General features: G+C 47.9%; 1 protein-coding gene across 1 annotated transcript in view; it reads left to right on the top strand.

Annotated features, from left to right (window-relative positions):
- Positions 1-20403, top strand: part of LOC311122585 (glypican-6-like) — a gene marked incomplete at both ends in the record, with an annotated part of 44181 nt that extends 23778 nt beyond the window's left edge. The window contains 3 exons of the mRNA XM_084196928.1: positions 5105-5235; positions 6612-6787; positions 20186-20403. Coding sequence (XP_084053054.1) covers positions 5105-5235; positions 6612-6787; positions 20186-20403 — 525 coding nt within the window. The remainder of the gene's footprint in view (positions 1-5104; positions 5236-6611; positions 6788-20185) is intronic.
- Between the last annotated feature and the right edge of the window lie 589 nt (positions 20404-20992).

Raw genomic sequence — 20992 nt, 5'->3', positions numbered from 1 at the left:
TTCAACTACCACAAACAGTTACCAGCCTAGTAGAGTTAGGTGTTCAACTAGCCACACACAGTTACCAACCTACTAGAGTTAGGTGTTCAACTAGCCAGGCACAGTTACCAGCCTACTAGACTTAGGTGTTCAACTAGCCAGGCACAGTTACCAGCCTACTAGAGTTAGGTGTTCAACTAGCCAGGCACAGTTACCAACCTACTAGAGTTAGGTGTTCAACTAGCCAGGCACAGTTACCAGCCTACTAGAGTTAGGTGTTCAACTAGCCAGGCACAGTTACCAGCCTGCTAGAGTTAGGTGTTCAACTAGCCAGGCACAGTTACCAGCCTACTAGAGTTAGGTGTTCAACTAGCCACGCACAGTTACCAGCCTACTAGAGTTAGGTGTTCAACTACCACAAACAGTTACCAGCCTAGTAGAGTTAGGTGTTCAACTAGCCACACACAGTTACCAACCTACTAGAGTTAGGTGTTCAACTAGCCAGGCACAGTTACCAGCCTACTAGAGTTAGGTGTTCAACTAGCCAGGCACAGTTACCAACCTACTAGAGTTAGGTGTTCAACTACCACAAACAGTTACCAGCCTACTAGAGTTAGGTGTTCAACTACCACAAACAGTTACCAGCCTACTAGAGTTAGGTGTTCAACTACCACAAACAGTTACCAGCCTACTAGAGTTAGGTGTTCAACTACCACAAACAGTTACCAGCCTACTAGAGTTAGGTGTTCAACTAGCCAGGCACAGTTACCAGCCTACTAGAGTTAGGTGTTCAACTAGCCACAGTTACCAACCTAATTGAGTTAGGTGTTCAACTAGCCAGGCACAGTTACCAGCCTACTAGAGTTAGGTGTTCAACTACCACAAACAGTTACCAGCCTACTAGAGTTAGGTGTTCAACTACCACAAACAGTTACCAACCTACTAGAGTTAGGTGTTCAACTAGCCAGGCACGGTTACCAACCTACTAGAGTTAGGTGTTCAACTACCACAAACAGTTACCAACCTACTAGAGTTAGGTGTTCAACTACCACAAACAGTTACCAGCCTACTAGAGTTAGGTGTTCGACTACCACAAACAGTTACCAGCCTACTAGAGTTAGGTGTTCAACTACCACAAACAGTTACCAACCTACTAGAGTTAGGTGTTCAACTACCACAAACAGTTACCAACCTACTAGAGTTAGGTGTTCAACTAGCCAGGCACAGTTACCAGCCTACTAGAGTTAGGTGTTCAACTACCACAAACAGTTACCAACCTACTAGAGTTAGGTGTTCAACTACCACAAACAGTTACCAACCTACTAGAGTTAGGTGTTCAACTAGCCAGGCACAGTTACCAGCCTACTAGAGTTAGGTGTTCAACTAGCCAGGCACAGTTACCAGCCTACTAGAGTTAGGTGTTCAACTAGCCAGGCACAGTTACCAACCTACTAGAGTTAGGTGTTCAACTAGCCAGGCACAGTTACCAACCTACTAGAGTTAGGTGTTCAACTACCACAAACAGTTACCAACCTACTAGAGTTAGGTGTTCAACTAGCCAGGCACAGTTACCAGCCTACTAGAGTTAGGTGTTCAACTACCACAAACAGTTACCAACCTACTAGAGTTAGGTGTTCAACTAGCCAGGCACAGTTACCAGCCTACTAGAGTTAGGTGTTCAACTAGCCAGGCACAGTTACCAGCCTACTAGAGTTAGGTGTTCGACTACCACAAACAGTTACCAGCCTACTAGAGTTAGGTGTTCAACTAGCCACAGTTACCAACCTACTAGAGTTAGGTGTTCAACTAGCCAGGCACAGTTACCAGCCTACTAGAGTTAGGTGTTCAACTAGCCAGGCACAGTTACCAGCCTACTAGAGTTAGGTGTTCAACTAGCCAGGCACAGTTACCAACCTACTAGAGTTAGGTGTTCAACTAGCCAGGCACAGTTACCAACCTACTAGAGTTAGGTGTTCAACTAGCCAGGCACAGTTACCAACCTACTAGAGTTAGGTGTTCAACTACCACAAACAGTTACCAGCCTACTAGAGTTAGGTGTTCAACTACCACAAACAGTTACCAACCTACTAGAGTTAGGTGTTCAACTACCACAAACAGTTACCAACCTACTAGAGTTAGGTGTTCAACTAGTCAGGCACAGTTACCAGCCTACTAGAGTTAGGTGTTCAACTAGCCAGGCACAGTTACCAACCTACTAGAGTTAGGTGTTCAACTAGCCAGGCACAGTTACCAGCCTACTAGAGTTAGGTGTTCAACTAGCCAGGCACAGTTACCAGCCTACTAGAGTTAGGTGTTCAACTACCACAAACAGTTACCAGCCTACTAGAGTTAGGTGTTCAACTAGCCAGGCACAGTTACCAACCTACTAGAGTTAGGTGTTCAACTAGCCAGGCACAGTTACCAACCTACTAGAGTTAGGTGTTCAACTAGCCAGGCACAGTTACCAACCTACTAGAGTTAGGTGTTCAACTAGCCAGGCACAGTTACCAGCCTACTAGAGTTAGGTGTTCAACTAGCCAGACACAGTTACCAACCTACTAGAGTTAGGTGTTCAACTAGCCAGGCACAGTTACCAACCTACTAGAGTTAGGTGTTCAACTAGCCAGGCACAGTTACCAACCTACTAGAGTTAGGTGTTCAACTAGCCACAGTTACCAGCCTACTAGAGTTAGGTGTTCAACTAGCCACAGTTACCAGCCTACTAGAGTTAGGTGTTCAACTAGCCAGGCACAGTTACCAGCCTACTAGAGTTAGGTGTTCAACTAGCCAGGCACAGTTACCAGCCTACTAGAGTTAGGTGTTCAACTAGCCACAGTTACCAGCCTACTAGAGTTAGGTGTTCAACTAGCCACAGTTACCAACCTACTAGAGTTAGGTGTTCAACTAGCCAGGCACAGTTACCAACCTACTAGAGTTAGGTGTTCAACTAGCCAGGCACAGTTACCAACCTACTAGAGTTAGGTGTTCAACTAGCCAGGCACAGTTACCAGCCTACTAGAGTTAGGTGTTCAACTACCACAAACAGTTACCAACCTACTAGAGTTAGGTGTTCAACTACCACAAACAGTTACCAGCCTACTAGAGTTAGGTGTTCAACTAGCCAGGCACAGTTACCAACCTACTAGAGTTAGGTGTTCAACTAGCCAGGCACAGTTACCAACCTACTAGAGTTAGGTGTTCAACTAGCCAGGCACAGTTACCAACCTACTAGAGTTAGGTGTTCAACTAGCCAGGCACAGTTACCAGCCTACTAGAGTTAGGTGTTCAACTAGCCAGGCACAGTTACCAGCCTACTAGAGTTAGGTGTTCAACTACCACGCACAGTTACCAACCTACTAGAGTTAGGTGTTCAACTAGCCAGGCACAGTTACCAACCTACTAGAGTTAGGTGTTCAACTAGCCAGGCACAGTTACCAGCCTACTAGAGTTAGGTGTTCAACTACCACAAACAGTTACCAACCTACTAGAGTTAGGTGTTCAACTACCACGCACAGTTACCAACCTACTAGAGTTAGGTGTTCAACTAGCCACGCACAGTTACCAACCTACTAGAGTTAGGTGTTCAACTACCACAAACAGTTACCAACCTACTAGAGTTAGGTGTTCAACTAGCCACACACAGTTACCAGCCTACTAGAGTTAGGTGTTCAACTACCACAAACAGTTACCAGCCTACTAGAGTTAGGTGTTCAACTACCACAAACAGTTACCAACCTACTAGAGTTAGGTGTTCAACTAGCCAGGCACAGTTACCAACCTACTAGAGTTAGGTGTTCGACTAGCCACAGTTACCAGCCTACTAGAGTTAGGTGTTCAACTAGCCAGGCACAGTTACCAGCCTACTAGAGTTAGGTGTTCAACTAGCCAGGCACAGTTACCAACCTACTAGAGTTAGGTGTTCAACTAGCCAGGCACAGTTACCAACCTACTAGAGTTAGGTGTTCAACTAGCCAGGCACGGTTACCAGCCTACTAGAGTTAGGTGTTCAACTACCACAAACAGTTACCAACCTACTAGAGTTAGGTGTTCGACTACCACGAACAGTTACCAACCTACTAGAGTTAGGTGTTCAACTAGCCAGGCACGGTTACCAACCTACTAGAGTTAGGTGTTCAACTAGCCAGGCACAGTTACCAGCCTACTAGAGTTAGGTGTTCAACTACCACAAACAGTTACCAGCCTACTAGAGTTAGGTGTTCAACTAGCCAGGCACAGTTACCAACCTACTAGAGTTAGGTTTCGACTACCACGAACAGTTACCAACCTACTAGAGTTAGCGACAGGCGGGTGAGCAATATCCACCGTGATAGTACGGATGGAGCTGCAATGTGAAGCTAACTGAAGCTGGCTAGCTTTAGAAAACCCTGAGGAGATCAACGTGAAGCTAACTGAAGCTGGCTAGCTTTAGAAAACCCTGAGGAGATCAATGTGAAGCTAACTGAAGCTGGCTAGCTTTAGAAAACCCTGAGGAGATCAACGTGAAGCTAACTGAAGCTGGCTAGCTTTAGAAAACCCTGAGGAGATCAACGTGAAGCTAACTGAAGCTGGCTAGCCTTAGAACACCCTGAGGAGATCAATGTGAAGCTAACTGAAGCTGGCTAGCTTTAGAAAACCCTGAGGAGATCAACGTGAAGCTAACTGAAGCTGGCTAGCTTTAGAACACCCTGAGGAGATCATTGTGAAGCTAACTGAAGCTGGCTAGCTTTAGAAAACCCTGAGGAGATCAATGTGAAGCTAACTGAAGCTGGCTAGCTTTAGAACACCCTGAGTAGATCAATGTGAAGCTAACTGAAGCTGGCTAGCTTTAGAAAACCCTGAGTAGATCAACGTGAAGCTAACTGAAGCTGGCTAGCTTTAGAAAACCCTGAGGAGATCAATGTGAAGCTAACTGAAGCTGGCTAGCTTTAGAACACCCTGAGTAGATCCAGCTTCAATCGTAGTACACCCCTCTGGTTGGAGGATACCGGATTTCCTGCTTAATTCCTCCTGATTCTCAGAATGTTTCAACCGGGATTTCTAGGAAAACATGGGAATTTGGTGAAAAGTTACCAAAATGTTGAAACCCTATCCCATGTTAATCTCTTCCTTCTCTCCTCTCCTGCAGGTGGTAGATATTAAGGAGAAGCTGAAGCAGTCTAAAAAGTTCTGGTCCAACCTGCCAGATGAGATCTGTGTTAAAGACAAGATGACAGAGTCAGATGAAGAGCAGTGCTGGAACAGTCACGCCAAGGCCAGGTGAGGTGTTCAGCATTAATAGTCCCGTCTGGTTTCATTATGCAGCCCAGCTTTACGACCTCTACTGCTTTATGACCTCTACTGCTTTACGACCTCTTCTGCTTTATGACCTCTACTGCTTTATGATCGCTGACAGCTGCTCTCTGACTGCTGGAGAACCTTCTTCTCTTTATGACCGCTGACAGCTGCTCTCTGAGTGCTGGAGAACCTCTTTATGACCGCTGACAGCTGCTCTCTGAGTGCTGGAGAACCTCTTTATGACCGCTGACAGCTGCTCTCTGAGTGCTGGAGAACCTTCTTCTCTTTATGACCGCTGACAGCTGCTCTCTGAGTGCTGGAGAACCTTCTTCTCTTTATGACCGCTGACAGCTGCTCTCTGAGTGCTGGGGAACCTCTTTATGACCACTGACAGCTGCTCTCTGAGTGCTGGAGAACCTCTTTATGACCGCTGACAGCTGCTCTCTGACTGCTGGAGAACCTCTTTATGACCGCTGACAGCTGCTCTCTGAGTGCTGGAGAACCTCTTTATGACCGCTGACAGCTGCTCTCTGACTGCTGGAGAACCTCTTTATGACCGCTGACAGCTGCTCTCTGAGTGCTGGAGAACCTCTTTATGACCACTGACAGCTGCTCTCTGAGTGCTGGAGAACCTCTTTATGACCGCTGACAGCTGCTCTCTGAGTGCTGGAGAACCTCTTTATGACCGCTGACAGCTGCTCTCTGAGTGCTGGAGAACCTTCTTCTCTTTATGACCGCTGACAGCTGCTCTCTGAGTGCTGGAGAACCTCTTTATGACCGCTGACAGCTGCTCTCTGAGTGCTGGAGAACCTCTTTATGACCGCTGACAGCTGCTCTCTGAGTGCTGGAGAACCTCTTTATGACCGCTGACAGCTGCTCTCTGAGTGCTGGAGAACCTCTTTATGACCACTGACAGCTGCTCTCTGAGTGCTGGAGAACCTTCTTCTCTTTATGACCGCTGACAGCTGCTCTCTGAGTGCTGGAGAACCTCTTTATGACCGCTGACAGCTGCTCTCTGAGTGCTGGAGAACCTTCTTCTCTTTATGACCGCTGACAGCTGCTCTCTGAGTGCTGGATAACCTTTTTATGACCGCTGACAACTGCTCTCTGAGTGCTGGAGAACCTCTTTATGACCGCTGACAGCTGCTCTCTGAGTGCTGGAGAACCTCTTTATGACCACTGACAGCTGCTCTCTGAGTGCTGGAGAACGCTCCACACGATACAGATAATTAAATCATTTCCTGCTAATGAAATGTCATTCAGTCTTTTAATATGTTTCTTCTGTATTCCTCAGAGATGTTTCTGAACACCTGTTGTTGTTGTTGTTGACGACACAGTTGTTATCCTCCCTCTCCCAGGTATTTTCCTGAGGTGGTAAAGGACGGCCTCACCAACCAGCTGAACAACCCAGAGGTAGAGGTGGACATCACTAGACCAGACACTCTGATTCGCCAACAGATCATGACACTCAGAGTCATGACCAACAAGCTGAAGAACGCCTACAATGGAAACGACATCTACTTTCAGGACTCCAGTAAGTCAGCTGCATTGTGTCCCAAATGACACCCGATTCTCTATACAGTGCACTACTTTAGACCAGAGCCCTTAGGGGTCTATATAGGGTGGCCCTTTGACCAGAGCCCTTAGGGGTCTATAGAGGGTGGCCCTTTGACCAGAGCCCTTAGGGGTCTATAGAGGGTGGCCCTTTGAGAAGCAGCCCTTAGGGGTCTATATAGGGTGGCCCTTTGACCAGAGCCTTTAGGGGTCTATATAGGGTGGCCCTTTGACCAGAGCCCTTAGGGGTCTATAGAGGGTGGCCCTTTGACCAGAGCCCTTAGGGGTCTATAGAGGGTGGCCCTTTGACCAGAGCCCTTAGGGGTCTATAGAGGGTGGCCCTTTGACCAGAGCCTTTAGGGGTCTATATAGGGTGGCCCTTTGACCAGAGCCTTTAGGGGTCTATATAGGGTGGCCCTTTGACCAGAGCCCTTAGGGGTCTATATAGGGTGGCCCTTTGACCAGAGCCCTTAGGGGTCTATAGAGGGTGGCCCTTTGACCAGAGCCCTTAGGGGTCTATAGAGGGTGGCCCTTTGACCAGAGCCCTTAGGGGTCTATATAGGGTGGCACTTTGAGAAGCAGCCCTTAGGGGTCTATAGAGGGTGGCCCTTTGACCAGAGCCCTTAGGGGTCTATAGAGGGTGGCCCTTTGAGAAGGAGCCCTTAGGGGTCTATATAGGGTGGCCCTTTGACCAGAGCCCTTAGGGGTCTATATAGGGTGGCCCTTTGACCAGAGCCCTTAGGGGTCTATATAGGGTGGCCCTTTGACCAGAGCCTTTAGGGGTCTATAGAGGGTGGCCCTTTGACCAGAGCCTTTAGGGGTCTATAGAGGGTGGCCCTTTGACCAGAGCCCTTAGGGGTCTATATAGGGTGGCCCTTTGACCAGAGCCCTTAGGGGTCTATAGAGGGTGGCCCTTTGACCAGAGCCCTTAGGGGTCTATAGAGGGTGGCCCTTTGACCAGAGCCCTTAGGGGTCTATAGAGGGTGGCCCTTTGAGAAGCAGCCCTTAGGGGTCTATAGAGGGTGGCCCTTTGACCAGAGCCCTTAGGGGTCTATAGAGGGTGGCCCTTTGACCAGAGCCCTTAGGGGTCTATAGAGGGTGGCCCTTTGACCAGAGCCCTTAGGGGTCTATATAGGGTGGCCCTTTGAGAAGCAGCCCTTAGGGGTCTATATAGGGTGGCCCTTTGACCAGAGCCCTTAGGGGTCTATAGAGGGTGGCCCTTTGACCAGAGCCCTTAGGGGTCTATATAGGGTGTCCCTTTGAGAAGCAGCCCTTAGGGGTCTATAGAGGGTGGCCCTTTGAGAAGCAGCCCTTAGGGTCTATAGAGGGTGGCCCTTTGAGAAGCAGCCCTTAGGGGTCTATATAGGGTGGCCCTTTGAGAAGCAGCCCTTAGGGGTCTATAGAGGGTGGCCCTTTGAGAAGCAGCCCTTAGGGGTCTATATAGGGTGGCCCTTTGACCAGAGCCCTTAGGGGTCTATAGAGGGTGGCCCTTTGACCAGAGCCCTTAGGGGTCTATATAGGGTGGCCCTTTGACCAGAGCCCTTAGGGGTCTATATAGGGTGGCCCTTTGACCAGAGCCCTTAGGGGTCTATAGAGGGTGGCCCTTTGAGAAGCAGCCCTTAGGGGTCTATAGAGGGTGGCCCTTTGAGAAGCAGCCCTTAGGGTCTATAGAGGGTGGCCCTTTGAGAAGCAGCCCTTAGGGGTCTATATAGGGTGGCCCTTTGAGAAGCAGCCCTTAGGGGTCTATAGAGGGTGGCCCTTTGAGAAGCAGCCCTTAGGGGTCTATATAGGGTGGCCCTTTGACCAGAGCCCTTAGGGGTCTATAGAGGGTGGCCCTTTGACCAGAGCCCTTAGGGGTCTATATAGGGTGGCCCTTTGACCAGAGCCCTTAGGGGTCTATATAGGGTGGCCCTTTGACCAGAGCCCTTAGGGGTCTATAGAGGGTGGCCCTTTGAGAAGCAGCCCTTAGGGGTCTATAGAGGGTGGCCCTTTGAGAAGCAACCCTTAGGGGTCTATATAGGGTGGCCCTTTGAGAAGCAGCCCTTAGGGGTCTATAGAGGGTGGCCCTTTGACCAGAGCCCTTAGGGGTCTATAGAGGGTGGCCCTTTGAGAAGCAGCCCTTAGGGGTCTATAGAGGGTGGCCCTTTGACCAGAGCCCTTAGGGGTCTATAGAGGGTGGCCCTTTGAGAAGCAGCCCTTAGGGGTCTATAGAGGGTGGCCCTTTGAGAAGCAGCCCTTAGGGGTCTATATAGGGTGGCCCTTTGAGAAGCAGCCCTTAGGGGTCTATAGAGGGTGGCCCTTTGAGAAGCAGCCCTTAGGGGTCTATATAGGGTGGCCCTTTGAGAAGCAGCCCTTAGGGGTCTATAGAGGGTGGCCCTTTGAGAAGCAGCCCTTAGGGGTCTATATAGGGTGGCCCTTTGAGAAGCAGCCCTTAGGGGTCTATAGAGGGTGGCCCTTTGAGAAGCAGCCCTTAGGGGTGTATATAGGGTGGCCCTTTGAGAAGCAGCCCTGATGCTTTGTGTGTTACTGAAGTGGTATGAATAAATACATATGTTATACAGTATACTGAAGTGAGATTATTACGTGCTTGAGCTATCTACAGTGACTGGCAAGTGCATTTAATTACACACTAGACTAGCAATGAAGCAAAGCAATGTATTGGACATGGTGGTGTTGGATCAAGATATGGAAAACCCAACCACGGTGGTGTTGGATCAAGATATGGAAAACCCAACCACGGTGGTGTTGGATCAAGATATGGAAAACCCAACCACGGTGGTGTTGGATCAAGATATGGAAAACCCAACCACGGTGGTGTTGGATCAAGATATGGAAAACCCAACCACGGTGGTGTTGGATCAAGATATGGGAACCCAACCATGGTGGTGTTGGATCAAGATATGGAAAACCCAACCTTGGTGGTGTTGGATCAAGATATGGAAAACCCAACCACGGTGGTGTTGGATCAAGATATGGAAAACCCAACCACGGTGGTGTTGGATCAAGATATGGAAAACCCAACCACGGTGGTGTTGGATCAAGATATGGAAAACCCAACCACGGTGGTGTTGGATCAAGATATGGAAAACCCAACCACGGTGGTGTTGGATCAAGATATGGGAACCCAACCATGGTGGTGTTGGATCAAGATATGGAAAACCCAACCATGGTGGTGTTGGATCAAGATATGGGAACCCAACCACGGTGGTGTTGGATCAAGTCATGCCTCCCTCCGTTCTTGACTTTTCCTAAATCAGTCTATACAACACCCTGCCGGTGTTAGAATCTAAATCAGTCTATACCACCATGGTTGTGGTCCTCTGTAGCTCAGCTGGTAGAGCACGGCGCTTGTAACGCCAAGGTAGTGGGTTCGATCCCCGGGACCAACCATACACAAAAAAAAAAAAAAATGTATGCACGCATGACTGTAAGTCGCTTTGGATAAAAGCGTCTGCTAAATGGCATATTATTATTATTATTATTATTATTATACAACACACTGCCGGTGTTAGAATCTAAATCAGTCTATATAACACACTGCCGGTGTTAGAATCTAAATCAGTCTATATAACACACTGCCGGTGTTAGAATCTAAATCAGTCTATATAACACACTGCCGGTGTTAGAATCTAAATCAGTCTATATAACACACTGCCGGTGTTAGAATCTAAATCAGTCTATATAACACCCTGCCGGTGTTAGAATCTAAATCAGTCTATATAACACACTGCCGGTGTTAAAATCAGTCTATACAACACACTGCCGGTGTTAGAATCTAAATCAGTCTATATAACACACTGCCGGTGTTAAAATCAGTCTATACAACACACTGCCGGTGTTAGAATCTAAATCAGTCTATATAACACACTGCCGGTGTTAGAATCTAAATCAGTCTATACAACACACTGCCGGTGTTAGAATCTAAATCAGTCTATATAACACACTGCCGGTGTTAGAATCTAAATCAGTCTATATAACACACTGCCGGTGTTAGAATCTAAATCAGTCTATATAACACACTGCCGGTGTTAGAATCTAAATCAGTCTATACAACACACTGCCGGTGTTAGAATCTAAATCAGTCTATATAACACCCTGCCGGTGTTAGAATCTAAATCAGTCTATATAACACACTGCCTTTGTTAGAATCTAAATCAGTCTATATAACACACTGCCGGTGTTAGAATCTAAATCAGTCTATATAACACACTGCCTTTGTTAGAATCTAAATCAGTCTATATAACACACTGCCGGTGTTAGAATCTAAATCAGTCTATATAACACACTGCCGGTGTTAGAATCTAAATCAGTCTATATAACACACTGCCGGTGTTAGAATCTAAATCAGTCTATATAACACCCTGCCGGTGTTAGAATCTAAATCAGTCTATATAACACACTGCCGGTGTTAGAATCTAAATCAGTCTATATAACACACTGCCGGTGTTAGAATCTAAATCAGTCTATATAACACACTGCCGGTGTTAGAATCTAAATCAGTCTATATAACACACTGCCGGTGTTAGAATCTAAATCAGTCTATATAACACACTGCCGGTGTTAGAATCTAAATCAGTCTATATAACACACTGCCGGTGTTAGAATCTAAATCAGTCTATATAACACACTGCCGGTGTTAGAATCTAAATCAGTCTATATAACACACTGCCGGTGTTAGAATCTAAATCAGTCTATATAACACACTGCCGGTGTTAGAATCTAAATCAGTCTATATAACACACTGCCGGTGTTAGAATCTAAATCAGTCTATACAACACACTGCCGGTGTTAGAATCTAAATCAGTCTATATAACACACTGCCGGTGTTAGAATCTAAATCAGTCTATATAACACACTGCCGGTGTTAGAATCTAAATCAGTCTATACAACACACTGCCGGTGTTAGAATCAGTCTATATAACACACTGCCGGTGTTAGAATCTAAATCAGTCTATATAACACACTGCCGGTGTTAGAATCTAAATCAGTCTATATAACACCCTGCCGGTGTTAGAATCTAAATCAGTCTATATAACACACTGCCGGTGTTAGAATCTAAATCAGTCTATATAACACACTGCCGGTGTTAGAATCTAAATCAGTCTATATAACACACTGCCGGTGTTAGAATCTTAATATCACAAACAGAACTGGAGTTATGACCCGTTTTAGGAGGGCGTGTCATTTTTTGAGTGGTTTTCCCTCGTTGCCCCTCCCGACAGTAGATCCTGCTCCGCCCCTTCTCCCGATAGTGGAAGGTGCCGCGCCCAGTTGATAATCACCCCCCGATAATTGCCTCGAAACTGAACCTATACTATACCGAAACTAATTACACACGTATAACAGATGAAATAAATACAGTTTGATGGGGAGAACGGGGTGAGTCGATGAGCGACGGGGGGGGGGAAGCGAACGATGCATAATTATGTAATCGCCAATTGTGAATGAAGAACAGGGCCATTATATTGTATTGGTATATTCTAATTATAATCTCTAAATGGTATGTACCCTATATCAGTCCACCAAATCAAAGCAGTCTCATCAGTCTACTCTGGCCTACTGCGGGGTACACGGTGAGAGAGTGTGTTATTTACAATGGCGTGAAGACCAAGACGAATGGATGCACTTGGCCTTTTTGGCGCTGCTACAAGATCTGAATGGAAATGATGATTATTCTTCCAATACTGAGCCTCAGCCTGAACCGACAACCTCTGAGGCCTAAAGCGGCAAAAAAAATAGACAGAAGGGTGCGCGCTGAGCAGGTGCCGCCCGCCAGGACGGTACGGCACCGTTTGGATAGAACAAGCTGGTGACAATACTACGGACCGGATTATCAGAACAAAATGTCATCACTAAGAGAGCAAGCCTTACATCTCAAGCATAAAACAACAGCAGCAACTCACTCACCAGCTTTGGTAAAGGTATTAGGATCTAACACCAGCTTTGGTAAAGGTATTAGGATCTAACACCATCTTTGGTAAAGGTATTAGGATCTAACACCAGCTTTGGTACTGGTATTAGGATCTAACACCAGCTTTGGTACTGGTATTAGGATCTAACACCAGCTATGGTAAAGGTATTAGTATCTAACACCAGCTTTGGTACTGGTATTAGGATCTAACACCAGCTTTGGTAAAGGTATTAGGATCTAACACCATCTTTGGTAAAGGTATTAGGATCTAACGCCATCTTTGGTAAAGGTATTAGGATCTAACACCAGCTTTGGTACTGGTATTAGGATCTAACACCATCTTTGGTAAAGGTATTAGGATCTAACACCAGCTTTGGTACTGGTATTAGGATCTAACACCAGCTTTGGTACTGGTATTAGGATCTAACACCAGCTATGGTAAAGGTATTAGTATCTAACACCAGCTTTGGTACTGGTATTAGGATCTAACACCAGCTTTGGTAAAGGTATTAGGATCTAACACCATCTTTGGTAAAGGTATTAGGATCTAACGCCATCTTTGGTAAAGGTATTAGGATCTAACACCAGCTTTGGTACTGGTATTAGGATCTAACACCATCTTTGGTAAAGGTATTAGGATCTAACACCAGCTTTGGTACTGGTATTAGGATCTAACGCCATCTTTGGTAAAGGTATTAGGATCTAACACCAGCTTTGGTACTGGTATTAGGATCTAACGCCATCTTTGGTAAAGGTATTAGTATCTAACACCAGCTTTGGTACTGGTATTAGGATCTAACGCCATCTTTGGTAAAGGTATTAGGATCTAACACCAGCTTTGGTACTGGTATTAGGATCTAACGCCATCTTTGGTAAAGGTATTAGGATCTAACACCAGCTTTGGTACTGGTATTAGGATCTAACGCCATCTTTGGTAAAGGTATTAGGATCTAACACCAGCTTTGGTACTGGTATTAGGATCTAACGCCATCTTTGGTAAAGGTATTAGGATCTAACACCAGCTTTGGTACTGGTATTAGGATCTAACGCCATCTTTGGTAAAGGTATTAGGATCTAACACCAGCTTTGGTACTGGTATTAGGATCTAACGCCATCTTTGGTAAAGGTATTAGGATCTAACACCAGCTTTGGTACTGGTATTAGGATCTAACGCCATCTTTGGTAAAGGTATTAGGATCTAACACCAGCTTTGGTACTGGTATTAGGATCTAACGCCATCTTTGGTAAAGGTATTAGGACACACAGCGAGGAAGGAGACATTGCCTGGGATCAGGGACTGCACTGTGGCTGAGGCTCACAGGGAGGAAGGAGCCACTGCCTGGGATCAGGGACTGTGGCTGAGGCTCACAGCGAGGAAGGAGCCACTGCCTGGGATCAGGGACTGTGGCTGAGGCTCACAGCGAGGAAGGAGACATTGCCTGGGATCAGGGACTGTGGCTGAGACACACAGGGAGGAAGGAGCCACTGCCTGGGATCTGTCTGTTGATGAGCTGGAAGCGTTCATTTCAATCCTTTATGTCCGTGGAGTGTTGGGTGGAAAGAGTGTGTGCATGGAGAGCTTCTGGTCAGACATGTATGGGATCCCTTTCTTCAGAGAAACAATGTCACGGGATGGTTCAGAGAGATCATGTCACGGGATGGCTTCAGAGAGATCTCCATAGCAGACTCAGTCTGTCTGAGACAGGATCACATCTCAGTAGTTCAGTTTCTACCAGTCTCCCTCCATAGCAGACAGTCTGTCTGAGACAGGATCACATCTCAGTAGTTCAGTTTCTACCAGTCTCCCTCCATTGCAGACTGTCTGTCTGAGACAGGATCACATCTCAGTAGTTCAGTTTCTACCAGTCTCCCTCCATAGCAGACTCAGTCTGTCTGAGACAGGATCACATCTCAGTAGTTCAGTTTCTACCAGTCTCCCTCCATAGCAGACTGTCTGTCTGAGACAGGATCACATCTCAGTAGTTCAGTTTCTACCAGTCTCCCTCCATAGCAGACAGTCTGTCTGAGACAGGATCACATCTCAGTAGTTCAGTTTCTACCAGTCTCCCTCCATAGCAGACAGTCTGTCTGAGACAGGATCACATCTCAGTAGTTCAGTTTCTACCAGTCTCCCTCCATAGCAGACTGTCTGAGACAGGATCACATCTCAGTAGTTCAGTTTCTACCAGTCTCCCTCCATAGCAGACTGTCTGTCTGAGACAGGATCACATCTCAGTAGTTCAGTTTCTACCAGTCTCCCTCCATAGCAGACTGTCTGTCTGAGACAGGATCACATCTCAGTAGTTCAGTTTCTACCAGTCTCCCTCCATAGCAGACTGTCTGAGACAGGATCACATCTCAGTAGTTCAGTTTCTACCAGTCTCCCTCCATAGCAGACTCAGTCTGTCTGAGACAGGATCACATCTCAGTAGTTCAGTTTCTACCAGTCTCCCTCCATAGCAGATTGTCTGTCTGAGACAGGATCACATCTCAGTAGTTCAGTTTCTACCAGTCTCCCTCCATAGCAGACTCAGTCTGTCTGAGACAGGATCACATCTCAGTTGTTCAGTTTCTACCAGTCTCCCTCCATAGCAGACTGTCTGTCTGAGACAGGATCACATCTCAGTAGTTCAGTTTCTACCAGTCTCCCTCCATAGCAGACTGTCTGTCTGAGACAGGATCACATCTCAGTAGTTCAGTTTCTACCAGTCTCCCTCCATAGCAGACTCAGTCTGTCTGAGACAGGATCACATCTCAGTTGTTCAGTTTCTACCAGTCTCCCTCCATAGCAGACTGTCTGTCTGAGACAGGATCACATCTCAGTAGTTCAGTTTCTACCAGTCTCCCTCCATAGCAGACTCAGTCTGTCTGAGACAGGATCACATCTCAGTAGTTCAGTTTCTACCAGTCTCCCTCCATAGCAGACTCAGTCTGTCTGAGACAGGATCACATCTCAGTAGTTCAGTGTCTACCAGTCTCCCTCCATAGCAGACTGTCTGTCTGAGACAGGACACAGTCCAGTAGTTCAGTTTCTACCAGTCTCCCTCCATAGCAGACTCAGTCTGTCTGAGACAGGACACAGTCCAGTAGTTCAGTTTCTACCAGTCTCCCTCCATAGCAGACTGTGTGTCTGAGACAGGATCACATCTCAGTAGTTCAGTTTCTACCAGTCTCCCTCCATAGCAGACTGTCTGTCTGAGACAGGACACAGTCCAGTAGTTCAGTTTCTACCAGTCTCCCTCCATAGCAGACTGTCTGTCTGAGACAGGATCACATCTCAGTAGTTCAGTTTCTACCAGTCTCCCTCCATAGCAGACTGTCTGTCTGAGACAGGACACAGTCCAGTAGTTCAGTTTCTACCAGTCTCCCTCCATAGCAGACTCAGTCTGTCTGAGACAGGATCACATCTCAGTAGTTCAGTTTCTACCAGTCTCCCTCCATAGCAGACTCAGTCTGTCTGAGACAGGATCCCATCTCAGTAGTTCAGTTTCTACCAGTCTCCCTCCATAGCAGACTCAGTCTGTCTGAGACAGGATCCCATCTCAGTAGTTCAGTGTCTACCAGTCTCCCTCCATAGCAGACAGTCTGTCTGAGACAGGATCCCATCTCAGTAGTTCAGTTTCTACCAGTCTCCCTCCATAGCAGACTCAGTCTGTCTGAGACAGGATCACATCTCAGTAGTTCAGTTTCTACCAGTCTCCCTCCATAGCAGACTCAGTCTGTCTGAGACAGGATCCCATCTCAGTAGTTCAGTGTCTACCAGTCTCCCTCCATAGCAGACTCAGTCTGTCTGAGACAGGATCACATCTCAGTAGTTCAGTTTCTACCAGTCTCCCTCCATAGCAGACTGTCTGTCTGAGACAGGATCCCATCTCAGTAGTTCAGTAGCCCCAGAGATCAGCTCCATTAATCTCAGCATGGTATCAGGCAGCATCACGGCCAGTCTAGACCAGTCAGCCTGCTGAGGTGCCACCAGACGTGTCACCCCTGTCCACGTCAGGGAAATCAGATCTCCTTTCCTCTGTCACCCTGTGATTGGCTAGACTATAGAGCCATGTGGTCGCCATGGCACCATTGATGTTTCCTAGGCAGAGAGCTCCTGTACATTTATGAATATTTTATTGTTTTTGTTTTATAGCATTTTTTATTTATTTTTTATCAACTTGTAATTTTGTTAGCTTAGGAAGTTTTTATTATTTATTGATTGATTCCACGGTGTCATAAGACCGGCAGTCAGTTCATTTTGTCCAGACAGCCCAGAGGCTAGCTAGCTAGCTTTTATTTAAACTGGAGATAGGACAGGCTTGGACATCACAGAGGACAGGCTTGGACATCACAGAGGACAGGCTTGGACATCACAGAGGACAGGCTTGGACATCACAGAGGACATGCTTGGACATCACAGAGGACAGGCTTGGACATCACAGAGGACAGGCTTGGACATCACAGAGGACAGGCTTGGACATCACAGAGGACATGCTTGGACATCACAGAGGACAGGCTTGGACATCACAGAGGACAGGCTTGGACATCACAGAGGACATGCTTGGACATCACAGAGGACAGGCTTGGACATCACAGAGGACAGGCTTGGACATCACAGAGGACAGGCTTGGACATCACAGAGGACAGGCTTGGACATCCCAGAGGACAGGCTTGGACATCCCAGAGGACAGGCTTGGACATCACAGAGGACAGGCTTGGACATCACAGAGGACAGGCTTGGACATTACAGAGGACAGGCTTGGACATCACAGAGGACAGGCTTGGACATCACAGAGGACAGGCTTGGACATCACAGAGGACAGGCTTGGACATCACAGAGGACAGGCTTGGACATCACAGAGGACAGGCTTGGACATCACAGAGGACAGGCTTGGACATCACAGAGGACAGGCTTGGACATCACAGAGGACAGGCTTGGACATCACAGAGGACAGGCTTGGACATCACAGAGGACAGGCTTGGACATCCCAGAGGACAGGCTTGGACATCACAGAGGACAGGCTTGGACATCCCAGAGGACAGGCTTGGACATCCCAGAGGACAGGCTTGGACATCCCAGAGGACAGGCTTGGACATCCCAGAGGACAGGCTTGGACATCACAGAGGACAGGCTTGGACATCCCAGAGGACAGGCTTGGACATCCCAGAGGACAGGCTTGGACATCCCAGAGGACAGGCTTGGACATCCCAGAGGACAGGCTTGGACATCCCAGAGGACAGGCTTGGACATCACAGAGGACAGGCTTGGACATCCCAGAGGCTTGTTGTAGTTCTGATTAGATCTCCCACTCCAAGGTGGACTATCCCAATACCTCTGGCTCCCTAGTGAAATCTAGCCCTGCGATGAGCCTCTGGCTCCCTAGTGAAATCTGGACGTGACCACTGATTCCCCTACTCAAGTCTGCTTCAGGGCCTCAGAGGAGCTGAGAACAGCATGCCAGAGTAGAGTGCTGAGGGTGGAGAGTGGAGCTGAGGGTGGAGAGTGGAGCTGAGGGTGGAGAGTGGAGCTGAGGGTGGAGAGAGTGGAGCTGAGGGTGGAGAGTGGAGCTGAGGGTGGAGAGTGGAGCTGAGGGTGGAGAGTGGAGCTGAGGGTGGAGAGTGGAGCTGAGGGTGGAGAGAGTGGAGCTGAGGGTGGAGAGAGTGGAGCTGAGGGTGGAGAGTGGAGCTGAGGGTGGAGAGTGGAGCTGAGGGTGGAGAGTGGAGCTGAGGGTGGAGAGTGGAGCTGAGGGTGGAGAGTGGAGCTGAGGGTGGAGAGTGGAGCTGAGGGTGGAGAGTGGAGCTGAGGGTGGAGAGTGGAGCTGAGGGTGGAGAGTGAAGCTGAGGGTGGAGAGTGGAGCTGAGGGTGGATAGTGGAGCTGAGGGTGGAGAGTGGAGCTGAGGGTGGAGAGTGGAGCTGAGGGTAGAGAGTGGAGCTGAGGGTGGAGAGTGGAGCTGAGGGTGGAGAGTGGAGCTGAGGGTGGAGAGTGGAGAGTGGAGCTGAGGGTGGAGAGTGGAGCTGAGGGTGGAGAGTGGAGCTGAGGGTGGAGAGTGGAGCTGAGGGTGGAGAGTGGAGCTGAGGGTGGAGAGTGGAGCTGAGGGTAGAGAGTGGATCTGAGGGTGGAGTGTGGAGCTGAGGGTGGAGAGTGGAGCTGAGGGTGGAGAGTGGAGCTGAGGGTGGAGAGTGGAGCTGAGGGTGGAGAGTGGAGCTGAGGGTGGAGAGTGGAGCTGAGGGTGGAGAGTGGAGCTGAGGGTGGAGAGTGGAGCTGAGGGTGGAGAGTGGCTCTTGACTGACTTTCAGGACACTGTTGTAGGCTTGGACTATGTGCAGCCCACCGGAGTTGGATGTGACCTGGATGTGCCAGCCTCTGTTGAAGACCATTTTCCAGCCCAAGAACTACATGTACTTTTGTTTTTAAAATATATATTTTATTATAAACCTGCTTACCCCTTCAAAGTTAGAGGATACATATGCAAATAAAAGATGACTGGTCATTGGTCAGAATAATCATATCAGATTGTGATATCATGCTGTGGGTAAAAAACTAAATCCCACCTGAACAGGCTGAAATTCTTACACTAAAAGGGTATTATCGTAATTTAACAATTTCCAGTGTTATTTCGACCTCATAGTGTGGAAACTAGCAGGAAATCACGTTTTCAGACTGCACTGCCTCTTCCAGACCAAAAAGCACATTTCTGTTTTCATGATTCTTTAATGATATATAGCCAATTTTGACTTTGCCGTTGGCCCATCTAGTGGAAATCGCTCAGCTCTGCCTCCAGGACAAGATTCATCCCAATAAACATCAACCCTGCAAAGCGAGACAGACATCCTTAGGGATTTGAATAACTCTGTCAGTTGATATAGCTCTGAGAACTGTCATGGCAGACAGTCACTCTCTGTGCTTTGAGTGCCGTCTCGAACCTCACTCATTGTGCTGTGTGTGTGTGTGTGTGTGTGTGTGCTGTGTGTGTGTGTGTGTGTGCTGTGTGTGTGTTTGTGTGTGTGTGTGTGTGTGTGTGTGCTGTGTGTGTGTGTGTGTGTGTGCTGTGTGTGTGTGTGTGTGTGTGTGTGTGTGTGTGTGTGTGTGTGTGTGTGTGTGTGTGTGTGTGTGTGTGTGTGTGCTGTGTGTGTGTGTGTGTGTGTGTGCTGTGTGTGTGTGTGTGTGTGTGTGTGTGTGTGTGTGTGTGTGTGTGTGTGTGTGTGTGTGTGTGTGCTGTGTGTGTGTGTGTGTGCTGTGTGTGTGTGTGTGCTGTGTGTGTGTGTGTGTTTGTGTGTGTGTGTGTGTGTGTGTGTGTGTGTGTGTGTGTGTGTGTGTGTGTGTGTGTGTGTGTGTGTGTGTGTGTGTGTGTGTGTGTGTGTGTGTGTGCTGTGTGTGTGTGTGTGTGTGTGTGTGTGTGTGTGTGTGTGTGTGTGTGTGTGTGTGTGTGTGTGTGCTGTGTGTGTGTGTGTGTGTGGCGCCTGTTTCCCCCTCTCTCCAGGTGACGAGGGCAGCGCCAGCGCCAGCGGCAGCGGCTGTACAGAGGGATGCACCACAGAGTTCGTGTTTGTGGGTTCAGAGGCCCCCGTGGTGGGAGCAGACAGGAGTGACGAGCGCGCCTCTGCTACGGCAGGCAGCGCCCCAAAACATCCCTCCGGACCGTCTCTACTGACGCTGCTCTCCCTGACTCTCACAGCCCTGTCCTGGCCCGGGAGATAATACCAGCCGGCCTGAGAGGACGCCAGGGCAGAATCAGACAGACAGACAGCTTGGTTGTCATGCTGACTGTTAGTGTTCTCTAAAGGGAACCGGAACAGGACTTTGGAACCCCCCAAACATGAAGAGATACGGTCACAGTAGTAAACCGTAGTAGACTGAGGAGTGTTGTGTGAGTGTTGCAGTGCTGCATCCTGCTTTTGTCCCCAAGTTCTCTCTGCTCTGTTCTGCTCTTCTCTGCTCTGCTTGGTGACTTCCAGAACAGAACCTACCCGTCAGTGGAGCAGCCAAACTTCTGACCTTTTCTCTTGTCTCCAACCCAACCCAACCCGCTTCTCTCCTTAACTCTGACTGAACAACAATGTGCTCCTTTCTCACCTGGAGAGGCAGAACGAGATGTTCTTTAAAAACGATGATGATGAATTAAAAAAATACATGAGATTCTATTTTTCCTTTCTTTTATACGGCAGAATTATGAAACCTACCAAATGTACAGAACATAATAGAAGGAGAGAAGCCTGAGAAAGTTCTGTCAGTGTCCCATACATCCTCCCATAACAGAGAGAGCAAGTTCTGTCAGTATCCCATACAT

The sequence above is a fragment of the Coregonus lavaretus genome (genome assembly GCF_964263955.1).
Source record: "Coregonus lavaretus genome assembly, contig: HAP1_SCAFFOLD_3616, whole genome shotgun sequence".
NCBI classification, from domain to species: Eukaryota; Metazoa; Chordata; class Actinopteri; order Salmoniformes; family Salmonidae; genus Coregonus; species Coregonus lavaretus.
This window is presented reverse-complemented; position numbering and strand designations above follow the sequence as displayed.